The sequence below is a fragment of the Pinus tabuliformis genome, chromosome Q, assembly GCF_031772625.1.
Source record: "Pinus tabuliformis cultivar Carrire ecotype Pingquan chromosome Q, CPIR1, whole genome shotgun sequence".
NCBI lineage: Eukaryota > Viridiplantae > Streptophyta > Pinopsida > Pinales > Pinaceae > Pinus > Pinus tabuliformis.
Window position 1 is genome coordinate 52,457,476 of NC_142296.1, and position 16,793 is coordinate 52,474,268.

The window sequence follows — 16,793 nt, forward strand, 5'->3', positions numbered from 1 at the left end:
TCCTGACACCTTTGCAGAAGCTTCAGGCCATCCAGATTGGGAAGCAGCTATGAATGAAGAATATCATTCATTATTGGCAAATGATACATGGGATCTTGTTCGTCTACCAAAGGGACGAAAACTTGTTAGATGCAAATGGGTTTACAAAACCAAGTATGGACCAGATGGGAAAGTTGATAAACATAAAGCTCGTCTTGTTGCTAAGGGTTTTTCACAAGTTGAAGGCATTGACTATACTGAAACCTTCTCCCCTGTTGCCAAAATGAACTCTATCCGCCTTGTTCTTTCCCTTGCTGCCTCTTTCAAATGGGAAGTCCATCAGATGGATGTTAAATCCGCCTTCTTGCATGGGGACTTGCATGAAGAAATCTATATGGAACAACCTATTGGCTTTATACAACAGACTCCAGCCTTGTATGTCGGCTTAAGAAATCCCTTTATGGTCTCAAGCAAGCTCCTCGAGCTTGGTATGCCAAAATGGATAACTTTCTTTTAGAATCTGGCTTCTCTAGGTGTCATTCTGACAATACTGTCTACACCAAGAAAGTGGGCAAGTCTCTTATCATTCTTGTTCTTTATGTTGATGATCTTATCCTGACTGGTAGTGATCCCAACCTTATAAACCATGTGAAGTCTAGCCTTAAAAGGAAGTTTGAAATGACAGACTTAGGACACTTACATTATTTTCTCGGTCTTCAAGTCTTGCAATCCAAGGAAGGTATTTCCCTTTCTCAATCCAAGTATGCCTGTGATATTCTACGCCACTTTCACATGGAAGACTGTAAGCCAGCTCCTTCTCCCTTTAAGTCTGGAGTCAAACTTTCAGTCACTTGTAGGAAAACTTTTGTATCTAACCCATACTCGTCCTGACCTTTCCTTTGCCGTTGGCCTTGTTGCTCGGTTTATGCAAAACCCTCATGAAAGTCATTGGAAAGCAGCAAAAAGAATACTTCGTTATGTTCGAGGTACAGTTCAGTTTGGGATTCATTACAGTGCTGAAGCAGCTCCTCTATTGGTTGGTTTCACTGATTCCGATTGGGCTGGTGACCCTGATGATCGGAAGTCTACTGCAGGTTATGTGTTCACTCTTGGTTCAGGACCTATTAATGGGCTTGCAAGAAACAAGGTGCCATTTCTCTTTCTTGAAGTGCAATATTGTTCAACAGATGATCAAGTTGCAGACATCTTTACAAAGGCTCTCACAGAGGCGAAGTTCACTAAACTTCGATTTATGGTTGGAGTTCAGGAAGTTGTCACTAAGGGCGGATAGGCTCTAGTGCCTCCTTCCTTCTCCTATTGTGTCATATTTGTAAATCCTTCAATCCTATCCCAAGTTGTTCTTAAGGGGGGATGTTAGGATATTCCGACACATAGGAAATAGTTAAGTACAACTTGGTCTAGTATAGAGTTAGGTATAGAGTTAGGTAAAGTGTGTTTCTTTACCTTGTACATTTTGTAACTTACAATCTGAGGGTCACGATATGTAGTGATTCGACGGTTCATTCTCTCCTCGGTATTATCGACACTTGATCCGTGGCTTAACACCCGATTGGTCCATGATTTCTATTTAAAGCGCATGGAGGGTCATTTGTAGGGTAATCCATCTATGAGAGAAGCATATGTAAATTTTCATTCTTTTATTAATAAATTGCCTGAAGAGACCGTGTTGGCTCAGGCCGTTGACTGTTTCCCTCTTTGAGGGTTTTAACCACGTCAAAATACTGGTGTATTGATCTGTGATCTGTTTGTGAGCGGTGTCCTTTGGTGTTCTGTCTGAGGAACTTACTCTGTAAATTCCTACAAAGATAAGGTTAAGCACACTAAGGTGTGATTAACGATACCTCTCCTGAAAATCTAACATACCCAGTGTCTCCGGCACTACAGAGAGTTGTGGCTCTGATGACTGCAAGGTCAGCGTTTTAAGTACCTTCAAAAGCAGACTTCTCAATCAAATATGGATGGGTACCTATCTTTCTATTGACCACGCTTATGTTTGGAAGCAAATCTAAATTATGCAGGGCTAACTTAATATGCAAATGTATGAGATGATTAGAAGCAAGATGAAGCTAAATCAAGGATTGAAAGTGCTTATGTTGTGATTTATTTCTGAGTTATATATCAAAGTCCTTAATCACGAAACAATAACTGAAAGATAAACCTCTTAAAACATTCAACTCAGCAATGTGCTTTAAAATATCACAGAATAATGCCCAATTAAATCATAAGCTTATCACTTCAATTTATCTAGATTCTTTCCAATGCAATTATAGCTCAAAGATAACAAAAGTTTTTTCACAATTTAATATCAATGCCAATTATATAGATGTTCAAAGATACCCAGTTTAGGGAACAAAAGATATGCAATTTACCACAATTCCATAAAAGAGTACTTAACAATTACTTGAAAAATTCTCAAAAAAAATTAAAATGCAATAAATATCCAATAATTTAAGTAATTAAACCACGCTTAGAGTTAATTAAATAATGAGAAATCTCAATAGATGTCAAACATAAAAATGTTCAAAACCCTTAGCATGCAAAAGACTTGAGCAATTAAATTTCGAAAATTAATTACCACAAGGAACCATGAAATCCAAATGCTAAACACTTCAAACAATTTAGAATTAAAATGATTTTTCTTAAGTGCTCCAATCCAGAAAAAAATCTTATTTTCCTATAGTCAAACTTTAGAGATGATTTAAAAATTTTTAAATGTGCCTTGACTATAGAAAAATTAAAAAAAAAATTAACACCACAAAATTTTCCTTTAAAAAATTTAAAGTTCCAAACTCTTAACACGAAAACGCAAAGAAGGAACTTTAGATAAAAATAAATAAATTATTCCTTCGACAAATTTAATGTGATAAAGTTTATGAATGAAGGTTAAAGTTTTAATGTGGCAAATGTGAAAAAAAAAGAGACTTAATTAAAATTTTAATGGGCCAAAGGCCACATAAAAATTTAAATTCGATTTTTTTTTTTTTAGATTTTAAATCCTTTTTAAAAAAAAGTTTAAAGCCAAAAATGAAAATCGAAATTTTAAATTTTTTCTTTTGTTTAAGAAAAAACCAAACAAAATCAAAATGAAAGGTCAAAAGTTAAAATGAAAACGAATTAAAAAAAATTGATTTCCTTTTACAAAAAAAATCAAAGTCACACAAAAATCAAAATAAAAAAATCAAAAGTGACAAATTAAAAAATTGAAACCACAAAAAAAAAATTAAAATCGAAAGGAAATTGTGAAAGATGAGAGTAGGCTTTTCGAATGACAACGGAGGAGTTTTGTAGGTCGAGCAGCAGCGAAAGAGCTCAAAGGACGCAAATGGAGAGGGCAGAGGCTCAGGCAACAAAGGAAATGAAGGACACGGGTGAGGGAGGAGTTGGGACGCGACAGAGGGAGCAAATGCAGGCAATGATAGAGGGAAGAATGACGAGCAAAGAAGACGCAAAGATGAGGAGGAAGGGTTTCGAAGAAGGATGGAGGAGCTAAGGAACTTAGACAATGAGGGGAAGAAATGCAGAGGAGAGGGAGCTAGGAAGAAGATACGGAAGACCGCAGCAGGAGAGGAGCAAAAACACAGTAGAGAAAGAAGATAGGAAAAAACACAGCAGGCAATGAAGGTTAGCAACAAAGAGAAATGCCAAAAATTTATGAGAACCTCAAAAATTTTCCCAGAAATTTGTTTTAAAAATAAACTCAAAGAAATCTTGTGAACAAACCCAGATTTAAAATTCTTTCCTGCAAACAAATTATTTATGAGACAAGATCTTGCCCTCCAGGGCCTAGATCTGTCTCAAATCTTGAAAAATTTCTTTGAAAAACCTTTAGATCAACACCTGCAAAATGGAAAACAAAAATAATACCCAGATCCCGATATATACAAAAAACTAAACAAAACCCCAGAAACCCAAGCTATAAAATTTTTAGATCTATACAAAATATTTACAGATCTATGCACAAGAGTTGCGGATCTGTAAGATCTGAGGAGTATGAGTCCAACTCCACTCCCAGATCTTAAGATCTAAGACTCTTAATAGCCAGATCTATCAAATTTTCCACAAAATATTTAAAAGATAAATTTTGGTTTTTTAGAGAGGTACTAGCCCAAAAACACCCTGTAGAAAAAAATTAATCATTAGATAAATCCTGAAGCTTATATGAGGTAGGCTCTTCAAAAAATGTGTTGAGAGTTGGCTAGTCCAACCGAGGACTATCCCCAAACGCTCAATGAAAACTTGAGAGATCTTTTGCAAACACTAGATCAACCATCAAATCAAGTAGAGAAATAGAATAACAATAAAATTATGAAGAAATAGAGATACCTGCTAATTCAATCAAAATTAAAAATGTACCTTAGATCCAACAAAATGAATAAGATACCTGTATTCAAATTATTCTAGGAGAGCTATTGATTGATAGTTTTCACAGAATATTAAGCAAAAATTAAAATATTGTTACCATAGATTCATGAAGAGGAACATCACCACAAGTTGAACCCCAAAGACTTTTGCATTAACTCCAAAAAGTATACAAGAGAGTTTGAGAGCTTAGTACACGATTCAAAGATCAGATAAAAAAATACACTGACATCGACCTCTAATTTATAGATAAATTCTCCAACGACTAGTTGGCTTGGTCCCTATTAAATTAAGCTTGACTGTTCATAAATATTTAGTTAATCTTTAATCATCAACTGTCGAAATTATTTATTTTTTGAGGAAAAATCGAATTTTTCATTTAATTGATTTTTAATTAATTCAAAATTAATTATTTTGAGTTAATTTCTTCTAAAATTTGACTTTGACTTTGACTTAACCACCAAGGCCCAAGGGTCCAAAATTTCTTGATTTCTTCAATATTCCCTTGGCCGGGGACCTCCAAAAATTAACTTCTTTAAAACCCACAAATTTCACCATTGGAGAATTTAATTTTACCTAGGACACAAAAATAATTAAATTTCTAGCTTAGGATTTTAATTTAATTTTGCCAAAAAATTTAAACAATTGACTTATGAAGGGATTAATAATTTTTCCAACCCTCTAATATTTAACCATGTTGTCTAATCATGAGGGACCATGCACTAAATATTTTTTACATCAATATATAACAATTTAATACATGAAGATCGAACACCCGTTCGTTATAGACCCTCAAATATCTACCCACTTCTGCTACTCAAAATATGATCTAATAGACCAAGTAATTTGTAATAAAATAATCTAGCCAATTAACTAGGATTATTCCCAAATTACTTTTACAAAGACTCAATAAAAAACACTAGGACTCACTTAATATCTTGACGACAAAATCCACCCTAGCTTTGGGGTGAGGTTGGAGGGAAAAACTCTACCGATCATTTGTGTCTAGAGACACAGATGAATCAGTGAGACAAAAACTTCCTAGGGTAGAAATCGTCACCAAAATACTATGCTTACCTAGGTTGTTACATACATGATGGTCTTACTAAGATCATTTACATTATAACCATGCAAAATGGGTTTACATCTTTAAGAAATTGCCCACTGATGATGAAATCTAAATGATGCAAACACTTTGAACATGATAGATCCCTTTTGCGAAAAAAGGGGTTTACTGTTGTGGGGTCATTGACACAGAGTGGTCAATAAGCTGGAAACCTTAAAATGCGCTCCATAATTTCTACATTTCATATCCTTAATCTTTCATGATTCTACTGAGATTTATTGCTTAGGATTTTGGGTTTGTCCAGCCCTCTATGCTGAATTCCTTCCTTATTTTTCTCCTTCCCATCTTTACTGCAATGACAAATTGAGTTTCATTTACTATGTGTAGGCCACCAGACTTGGACATTTATTCTTGGGATGATCTATATTATTTATGTGTATGTTTGAATCTACCTTTGTGAAAGGTAATTGAACTAGATTTAAAATCATTTTTTCATTTATCTCTTGAGCAGCAATGAATTATCTTCAAGAGACACTAAGATGTCCTAGGCATTAACCTCTCCTCAACCCGGGGGTTGTCTCTAGGAGCTACAATGCAATCCTTCCCATGGGATGGATTGGCGAGAGATTATGAGTTGGTATTCTATTGATGGGGTGATTCTTGGGAGGATATTCTTAGCCATGGGCATAATGTAGTTGGCACCATGAAGCATGAGCATCGATGGATGGACGAGGTGGCATTCAGATCTAGATAGATCTATTGATGGCAGGTTTAGTTAGAGGTTAGTTTTTGATCCAGGTATCGAGGGGTCCACTCATGATTAGATGGCACATAGACATGATGTGGTGCAATGGTTTGTGTGGGATCTTGGCATCGATGTTCAAATTCCTGTACAATATACATATATTGATTGCTCGAGGGCAAGCAATCTTGGGGTGGGAGGATTTGTAATGTCTCCATTGTCAGTTTCCCTTACGATGCAGTCAGGATGGACTCCCAGAATTGGTGTGAGCCAATTTACAGGAGCGAGATTACGTCATTAGAGGGCCCAGAGGGTTTTGGAGTTTTATGGGGTTCGATGGAGTTTACTTGTTGTATTTCACCATCAGGGGTAGTTCTACACAGTTCGTTCTTGGTTCCATTGCATTCTGATGAATCTCGTAAAACATGATTATTACCATCATAATTTAATTAAAAACACTAAAGGTGTTGTGTGGAGGGGATTATTTGGAGAAACACCTTAGTGTAATAAATTGTTGGAACTAGAACGAAGAGATTTATGGGATGGGACGGTGAAGAGCAGTTTCCAGTGGCCTGAGAAAGTATGTGGCCAATTAATCATTTCCCAGGCTTAAAAGTGACTTTAATTAGTCAATTAAATAAAATGTAACAACCCATCTAAATTGACCCATTAATAAAATTTTAAACTTTATAATATATATGTATATTAAATTTTATAAAATATATAATTAGACTTTATAAATATAAATTTATAAAATATATCATAACTGAACTTTATAACATATTTAATGAAATGTTATAAATATATATCATTAAAGTTTATAACTTATACAATGAAGTGTTATAAAAGATATCATTTAAACTATATAACACATATAATGGAAACGTTATAAAAATATAACTGGACTCGTAAAAATGCTATGCGTTAACCTACCCAAAACGCATTACCGAAACCATTAACGAGGGCGCGTCCAACCAGCTGAGAAGTTATGGCAGAGCGGCTTTGCCAGGACAGGATCTGAGAGAGTTAAATTGCATGCGGAGGCGTGTCAGGAGGTAGAAGAGCGGTGGCCGGAAGCAGGAGGGTGGCCACCGCCAAGCCTGCCTTTATAAATCACTATTCTGAACCGATGAAAGGGGGGAAAAATAAACCAGAGAGGGGCAGCAGAGAACGAGAAGCATAAATTCACCAGGAGGAAACCGGGAGAAGGGAATTATCCATTGAAGAGCTTTAAGTGGTCTGAGGTTCTGGGCACGGAGGGACAGAGAGCCTCTGTGGAGAGCTTTCTGGATTGAGCAGCTAGGTTTGCTCAGTCTGGTTGGGTGGTATTGGCCTCTCGAAAATTGGGTCAAAACAGCCACGGCATCACCAGCAGCGGAATCGCCAGTTCAATAGCAGAATCAGCAATCAGCTAGCAGTTCAGGTATGTGCAAATTACATTTTTATGCATTCTTGTTTTCCAGTTTATGAGTATTTACATGTTGCTGTATTTCGAATTATGGGCATTACACAAAAAGGTGAAAGTGCCTAATTAGAGGAAAAGGCGGGAAGGGGAAAAGGTGACTTAAATAAAAATAAATTAAAAGTCACTTAAATAAAGTAAAGGGGAGAATCTTCTAGAATGACAATAAAATAAAATAAATACTTCTAGAAGGTTGGAGAGCCATCCATCAAGCTTTTAAAAGGGAGCGAAGAAAATCATTTGGGACATCTTGGATTTGTGTATTGTCTTTGTGAGAGGTTTCGTGAATACAGTTATTAGCTTCAGTCAGCCCAAGGATGAAATCCCTTGGGTTATTTGGTGACTTTGGACGAATACCCATCTCATCCCTTGGTGAATTCACCTAGAATTCACAGGAGCGCTTATCCATTGCAGTTTCAGTTGGAGGGCTTCATTTCAACCATTTTTTCGGCTATTCTGTATTAGCATGTATTTTCATATTTCATAGTAATAAAATAAAGTTGAGATTTATTGCATGTATCGCGTCTACTTTGGGTTGCAGTTCATATTTCTTAGATTGCCATTAATTTTATAAAATAATTTGTGTAATTTGGTTGATGAATTTACAACAATTTTTTTTTAAGCAAAAATCCCGAGAAATTTATCAAAATTAATAATCAGGATATTATAGTGGTATCAAAGCTGTTTTTCCTGCTAACCCGAGGGGTTGCTTGTCAAAATTTCCAGACCAGATTTATTGCAGGTGTTGGAGCAAAGATTTCGGAAGCAAGGTGCTGAAGTTATTACTATTCGCAGGAGTTCGAGTTCTAATTATTGGAGATCAATTTATTGCTTATTCCAGGGCCAAATTTTTTCAATCACGGAGTTGAAATATTGGGGCCAGATTACTCCTCTTCTTAGAGATTGATCCACCCAACAATCATTTGCCTAGAATCAAGGAAGTTGTGAGCACTACTTGACATAATTTATAATTATCAAAGGTTGGACCTTAATTCAAATCAAGCCAAATTTCGGGGTTTATAATTAACATCTGAAGGGTAAATTTCACTACTATCTATAGGAACTATGTCAACTACAATGAAGGGAGAAAACAAGCTTCAAGACTCTTGAAGTTGGGCCAAAATTCCGAAGCTGGGGTCGAAGTTCTGAAGCTGGGAGGTCGAAATTTTGGGTTCAAGCTACATTTGAGACGCTGACACTTGGTGACTTTGGGAGAGATCATCTATTGGAAGGAAGGGCTGACTTGGTAGAGGAGGAAGGTCTTTTGGTCTAGGTTTTAGGTCTATCTCAACTGGAATTTTCTAATGGAAGAGTTTGACTGGGTTTTCCCCTATAGAGGGGTTTTAGCCTTGGCTGAGTGCTTACATCTAGTATCATTGATCTTGGTATTTTGTTTTGATGATTTCTTGATGAAACAATGATAAAAGAAGTGTTGAGAAATCTAGGGCAGAGAGATGAGGTGATTTCTCTAGTGATGATAACTGCTTGTGAAGGATTTTTCCTTCTAATTATGTTCTTCATTGACTTGTTTATTATTATGTGTTCTTCTTCATCAAACAACTACCAAACCAAAAGAACAATGAGACAAATGACACAAGATGTAGGCTATCAGCCAGGGCCAAAACCTCTCCAAGCTTGAGAGGAAAACCCAAACAAATTCTTCTTCTTATAGAATTTTCAATTGATGAATTCCAAGACCTAGACCCTTGACCAAGAACCCCTCCAAGACCAAGTCAATGCTTCTTCTTCGAATAAATTCTCCTTCCAGCAACTTCGACCTACTTTGCAACTGCAACTACAACTTCGACCTACCTAGAAACTGTAACTTTGACTACCTAGAAATTGCAACTTCGACTGTACAGAAACTGCAACTTCGACTTTCCCAGAAGCTGCAACTTCGACTGCCCAAAAACTGAAACCTCTGCTTGCCTAGAAGCTATAACTTCAACTTGGCCACAACCTGCAACTTCGACTCCCCGAAAACTGCAACTTCTCTTCTTCACTTAGGTAGGTTCTCTCTCCTAGAGAACTTGGCTTCCAAAACAACTCTTCTTGATGACCTAGCTTCACTTCTGCAATTTGGCTTTACTGCAACAATGTGTGCCCTAATTCCTTCGCATGTGTAGAAAGAAGTAGCCAAAAAACAAATCCAAAATAACTCGATTTTTCCTCCTTCCCTTGTCTTCCTCTTTTTTGCATTCTTTCTTGTCCTTGTGATCGAACTTGTGTGTGAGAGTGAAGTGTCTCCAAATGAGATTGAGGTCTTCTTTATATAGGCTTCTCATAGAGCCGAATTGCTCCTTTTAGGTCGACTTGTCCACTTGTGTAGGCCAACTTGAACTTTGTGCCATGATAGATTTCCCTGGTCAGGAATCTAGTCTGTGGCACCGTGTGTGCCTGAACTCTTCGTGGTTCATGTGTTTTGAGATCTTCCATGTACTTGTATATATATGAATACCTTCCTAGTCATAATGATATATATTTATCAAAAGAAAGAAAAATAAATTATTGTTATTATTATTATGACTTATTAAAGCATGGGTTTCATGCTTCGGTCATCATGCTTTATGTCAAAGTCCCCATGGAGGACTTCTAAGTTTTGTTTTGAGTCATTAGAGTCATTGTCCATCTAATGAGACCCTTCTTGGGCTTTTGAATCATGTAGAAAGAATTATTATTGAGTAAAATAAGTCATTTGTCACCTCCACACCAAGTCGACCCTTAATTGATCAAATCGGCCTATATGAGGGTAATTTGAACTCTAGAAGAGGCTAGATACATAGGGCAGTTCGATTCATTTGGAACATTCACTCACAAGTTCGATATACAAGCAGGAGAAGCATAAGTGTATGAAATTGCAGAAGAAGGTGAAGGATAGCTAGATCGAAGTTTTCGGGATCATCTCTCTCACACGTGTGAATCTACTGGGCTACAACTTGGGTCAAAATTCTGGATTCCACTACAGGTTGAAGTTCTTCTACTGGGTCAAAGTTCTTCTACCAAGCCGAAGTTCTGCTGCTAGGTCGAATTTCTGCTGCTGGGGAAGTCGAAAGTCTGCTAAATTGAAGTGCTAGATCGAAGTTGGTGTTGGAAGGTTATCATCTGCAAAAGAAAGGATGGCTTGGTGATTGGAGGAAGTCTATGTCTAGGTCAAGGAGTCTTGAATCATCTCGTGAAACTGTTAAAGGAAGAGTTGTTGAATGGGTTTTCCCCCAAATAGGGGTTTTGCCCTGACTGTCCTCCTACATCTGGTGTCTTTGATCTTCGTGTTATGGTTTTGGTAGTTGCTTGATGAACTAAGATAAAATAAGAACATAAGAAAGTTAATAAGAACATAAGAATATCACAAGTAATTATCAAAATAAAGAAAATCTTTTTGGCGTTTTAATTTTCCAACAAAATTGTCCTCTTTCAGGTCGGCTTCATCAGGGAAGGGCCAACTTGGTGTGGAGGTGACAAATTACATATTTGACTCAATAATAATTCTTTTCACATGATTCAATAGCCTAAGAAGGGTCTCATTAAATGGACAATGACTCTAATGACTCAGTATAAAACCTAGAAGTCCTCAATGGGGACTTTGACCTATAAAATGATGACCCAAGCATGAAACCCATGCTTTAATAAGTCATTGTAATAATAATAAAATTTTCTTTTTCATTCTTTGACTCAAATATAAATATGAAGATCGAACCTAGTTACATTCTTCAACACTCCCTCTTAACTAGGGAGGTATTCATAATTTACACATGTATATACAAGTACAAGGAAGATCTCAAAACACAAGAACTACGAAGAGTTTAGGCACACACGGTGCCATAGACTAGATCCTTGACCAGGGCAATCTATCTGGGTGGGACTAAGATGGACTAAAGCTTTTGGCCTCTCCAGGTACCATCAGGCTTACTTGCTAACCATCAACCTAGGGAACTGTTGAAGTTTCTAAGTCTACTTAGTTAGAAACCCTCCATGCACTTTATCTGATTTATTCCTACCTACTTGTTCCGTTACTTAACAAGTTATTTACAATGTAAATACTCAAAATAAACACTAGTGCATGCTCAACATATTACAGATCAACAACTGAAAGAAACAGAAACAATCACACCATATGACACCATTATTTTTGGACCAATGTCCCCGGAAAACCCAATGTGGGAAAACCGTGCAGCTATCTGAGGGTTTGCTTATTAAGCAATATCAGAGTACAATCTGGGTGCCGAAATTGGCCTACCCAACAGAGAATTTCCTTGGCAGTAATACCTCTCAGTTTGAGACAAATCTCCTAGCTAAAACCTCGGATAGTCCTTCTGGCAGCTCCTCAGCACCAATTTGCCATAGAAACCCTAGCATCAGCCTTTTCTGGACTGCGTCAGCCTTAGGAGGCCCTGCATCAGCCATCTGGCCCTCTGCGTCAGCAACACTGACCTCTCTGAGGCTCTGCACAGCTCCCGGCTGCCTCTGCGTGGCCCTGCGTGAGCTCTAGCTGGCTCTGCATCACTCTCCCCGGCTACTGCGTTGTTCTCCCGACAGTATCTTTGACTCTCTATCCAAATTCTTGATTTGGCAAAGTTTGATTTGATAATTGGGTTTCTTTTCATTACATTGGGCAAGTATTTGCACTTTAAATTGGGCATATAAAGCTAATTTACTTGCTGCTGTCATAATAGTCACTTATTGCTCATTGTGAGGTCATTGGAACATAAATTGCATAAGTGCTCTCATAGTCTTACACTCTATTGTATATTGTTCCTAGCATTGACATTGTGGAAGTGACTAACATTGTGTTTTCCTTGTGAGTTTGTATGCTATAAAGTTTGAAATTCACATCTAATAAGCTCACTCTCTAAGCACATTTCAAATCTTTGGTTTAAGTACATAAATTGTTCCTAAGTCTCTCTAATCCAAGTGGTATTGAAATAACTTGTTTCATTTGTGCATCTAATTGGTGGTGATCTAGATTGCATCTAAGTGTTCTTAACTTGAAAATTGATAAATCATATTGTGTTGAGGAATATTGGCTAAGAACACTTGCTATCTTATTGTCTTTTGTGGATAATGGTCATTGGCTTATCATACTGAATCATTGGTTAACTATTGCTCTATTGTTTATCAATTGTGGATCTATATTCATTAAGCAATTGCATCTTGTGGATATGTTATCTCTTGTTGGCACTGTTAAAATATAGCACTTGTCTTTTGGTTGAAATTACCTTTTCTAAACATTGTGAAGTACTTAACATCATAATTGGGGTAAAAGATAAGTAAGTACTAAAGTAATCTTACCCAAAAGTCTCACTCGTAATCTCTTGCACAAACATCCTAGTTTTAGCTTGCATTAAAACTTACCTTCTAGCATAAGCTAGGTTGATAGAGATCTAGGGCAACCCTTTTCCAATTAGCTTGAGGGATTCAACTCTTCTTAGTGGTTAACAAAGTGACCTTGCAGTCATCAGAGCCATAGTCTTTGCAGCGCTGGAGGCACTGGGTGGGTGGAACACAGGGGGAGGTATCGTTAATCAGGCCATTGCTTGCTTCCCGTTGGCTTCCATTTCACAACCTACTCTGAAGACTGTTTCTCAAAACAGTTAAGGAAGAGGTTCTATTTAGACTAGGCATATAATTAAAAATAACCAAGATCATTGCATCACACATAGATCCTAGGATTTGCACATCATATAGGTTAGTAAATCATTTAAGCAACGGGTGTCCATCCAGTTACTTGGTTTCAATTTATAATAAGCAAGAATTGTGACTCCATAAGGCATTGGTCTCATACTTGAAAATCTAATCTAATCATAAATCTTGCTAAAATTCAACTGAGTAGCTAGGCCACTCATCCATGTCTTCCAAGCAAGTTGGTTCCCAACTTGTTTTCCTTCACCTCATTCCATAGGGACTACCCCCCATAGCCTGTTGTTGGGAGACAACTAGAACGGAGTGGGAGGGCATCAGAGTGACAGCCCCCGCCTTGAGCGGTTGTGGTGCTGCCTGTACAATTAGGGCGATAACAAGGCCAAACTGGCTTCAAGGGGAAGCCAGTGCAGCCATTGCCATAACCAAGCTCATGCTGATAAAATGGCTCTCCCAAATCGTGATCGTCGAGGGCCTCAAATACAGGTTGAAGCTTGACGGCAGCAGCGTGGGATGTGTTTCCTGCAAAAACCCTAGTGCTCCTCATCCCGATCTCAAATCCTACGTGATTCCTTTTAAATAGATGGACTGAAAAGAAAGATATCTGTTTTCTTTTAAATGCTCTAATTGATATTAAAAGGAAAGAAAACGAAACAATTGTTGAATTTAATGCTAGATTTGATAAGGTGGTGCAAGAAATCCTGCAGACACATCAGCTTACTGTTCATGCCACCTTGACATACTACATGAATGCATTTCAAAGACCCTTCAGCTTTTCTCTAAACCAATCTAAGCCTAACACTCTAGTGGAGGCAAAAACAAATGCTAAGGGTATAAAAGAGAGTTAGACTTTGTCTGGGTAAGTAGATATTTTAACTCCTGTCGGATCAAAACGAGATCCTAAGATGAAAGCTTCCACTTCATCAGATCTTCTAAATGCCATGTCCTTTTTTGCGGATGAATTCAAGAATAGAAGAAATTTTTTATCCTAGGGGTTACCCACTTGGGTGGGTAACAGTGCTCAATCTCAACTAAGATCAACAGAACAAAGCACAAAGCGCACAGACTCAGAACTACACCAATCTGCTGGATGAGAAACTAAATCTACAGAGGGCCTGAAATATATACTATGTTTATCATTATATTAAACTATATATAAATTATATGTTTTCAATTAAACCATATATATTTATTTTTTCCCTATTTTTCTGTTTGCGTTCTATTTACTTTATTGGGGATGCTTTTTCTGTGGCATGATTTTCCTCTCTTTTTCCCTCTTTCCTTTTCTGTTTTCTTTGTCATTGTATTCCTAACAAAGTGGAAATTATGTTATCTCCTTTGGTGATTCCAATCTTCATATAAACAAGCCTTAGATTGTCAGTGGAATCCGTTCATACATCCTACTCTTAATGAATGAATAAATGAAATTTTAACGTCCACGAGACTAGCTATAGTCTATGGGAACACTAGCTTCCCTGCTTTTTGCCTTTTGTAATTCAATCCTCTTATTATTCAAATTAATGATGAGCTGACCCAACCTTCTAACAGTCCTCTCACTGAAAAGACAATGCCAAGGAACTGATGTTAACATACTGTTGTAACTGTCTATGATGTCTCTGAAAGAATCACATTCAAAATGAAATGTTTTTCTGATTCCACTGCCCCAGAAGTGCAAAAAATACACACCCGCTCTTCCCAAGCTTCTTTAGGTCTTTTCCACCGACCTGTTTCGCACTGTAATTGATGCGAGTTTGTCTTTAATTGAGCAATAAGAATCTTTGCTTTCCATGGAATGCTAGCTCCAATGTACTCTTTTTGTTGGAGATCACACATGGGGTTGAATTACCTTTAAGGAAATAAGTTCATTTTAATTTGTAATATTTATAAATATGTGATTCCAATCTTAGTATACATAAGCCTTAGATTGTCAGCGGAATCCATTACATGCATGCTACTCAATTACCTTTAAGGAAATAAATTCATTTTAATTTGGAATATTTATACATGAGTATGATTTAGCTTCATATTTTCACCTAATTCTATTGCAATTATAATTGGATTACAAATGGTAGCCCGGCTGTAAAGATATAATTCCCATTTCATTGAATTTTCCACGAAACATCTTTCGGTCAGGAAGACTTCAAATCTTCATCATTTATACTCCACAAGGTAATCATACGATGCTTTTTAATATTACTCATTACAATTTGAGATGTATTTGCATAATAAGAGAATAAATAAATGGTAACACTATTTGTTCCGTATTATTTTGTAGGTACGTTTGGATATTGCCACTATCTTGGGGCTACTGGCATTTTTCGTTAATCACAGATTTGAAGATTTTTTTGTTTCCTTGTAAGATCCTTTTAAACAGTTTTCACCATGACGAGTGGTTTATTGAGTTGAAACATGTAAATTTCTTTTCAGTGTTTACTGTAGCTCATACATAAAATACACAGTATATGATGAAATAATTTTGAATATGTATAACAGTGTGTTGTGAGAGTCGAGACATCCCAAATTTTTTGATGGTAGTTGCGAAAAAACGATATGTTTTATATTCTTAACCTTTTCAGAGTCAAGATATATTGAGTTGTAGAACGATTTTTTCTTTTTCAACTGAAACAGTAAAATATAGGTTATATTATAGGGCTCTAGTTAATGCGACAGCAGTATACAAAAGGACGGCTTCAGAAATTTCAGAGCTTATATCAAAACAGCTCTAGCCTCGATGAAGGTCTTTCATAATCGATTATACGTTTGATTGACCCCTAGTACATTGTATTTGAGAGAAACCCATCAACTAAGGGCTCTCCCAAAGTATTATGGCTCATTATGGGACTTGGTGGCTCATGGAGGTGGTGGATTGGTTTGTTCTAGCATGTTGGCATTCATATTGGCCTTTATGCACATGGAGATTGACGATGGTTACTTGGATGGATGAGATGTTTTTTAGAGGAACTCTCCACACTTTTGGCATGCATATATAGGGTTTTTCACCACAAAATCTTTCACCTACAATAGTGTAAAAGTCCCAAGCACCTAGATGTTAGACTTTAACTAGAAGGTTGGCCATTGTCACCTCACCAAGTCTCCTTTTCTCTTTAGGTCAGTTAGTTCTCCTCTAGCTCAAGAGAGAATTTCCTAAACTGAATCACCGGAATTCTAAGGCTATGGTGTGTGTTATCACAAATTCGTGCACTTTAGTGCAAAGCCTTTCACAAGGCGCAAAGATTGTTGGAACATTAAAAGTATTGCCATTGTCACTTAAGCAACAACTTATTTTGTTTTAGTAAAGGACAAATCCAACACAAGGGAGGCTTCCCTAGTAGAAGATAGGATTCCTAATGCAAACCACAATCAAGTATAATGTCTCCTAAGTAGCCACCCAAATCACTGCCAGTGAAATATAGAAGTGTCTAAGGTCTTGTAACTTTGTAAGTAGCTACCGAAATCACCACCAATGACATGTAATAAGCAAATTATGGATTAGGTGGTTACTCAAAGAAAATTTTAGATTTGGTTTTATG

The 16,793-nt window shown here is 36.9% G+C and overlaps 1 protein-coding gene across 1 annotated transcript in view; it reads left to right on the forward strand.

The window, feature by feature from the left end:
• Nucleotides 1–16,793, forward strand: part of LOC149218262 (uncharacterized) — a 595,146-nt gene that overhangs the window by 204,870 nt on the left and 373,483 nt on the right. The window contains exon 8 of the mRNA XM_089386517.1: nucleotides 15,539–15,618. Coding sequence (XP_089242643.1) covers nucleotides 15,539–15,618 — 80 coding nt within the window. The remainder of the gene's footprint in view (nucleotides 1–15,538; nucleotides 15,619–16,793) is intronic.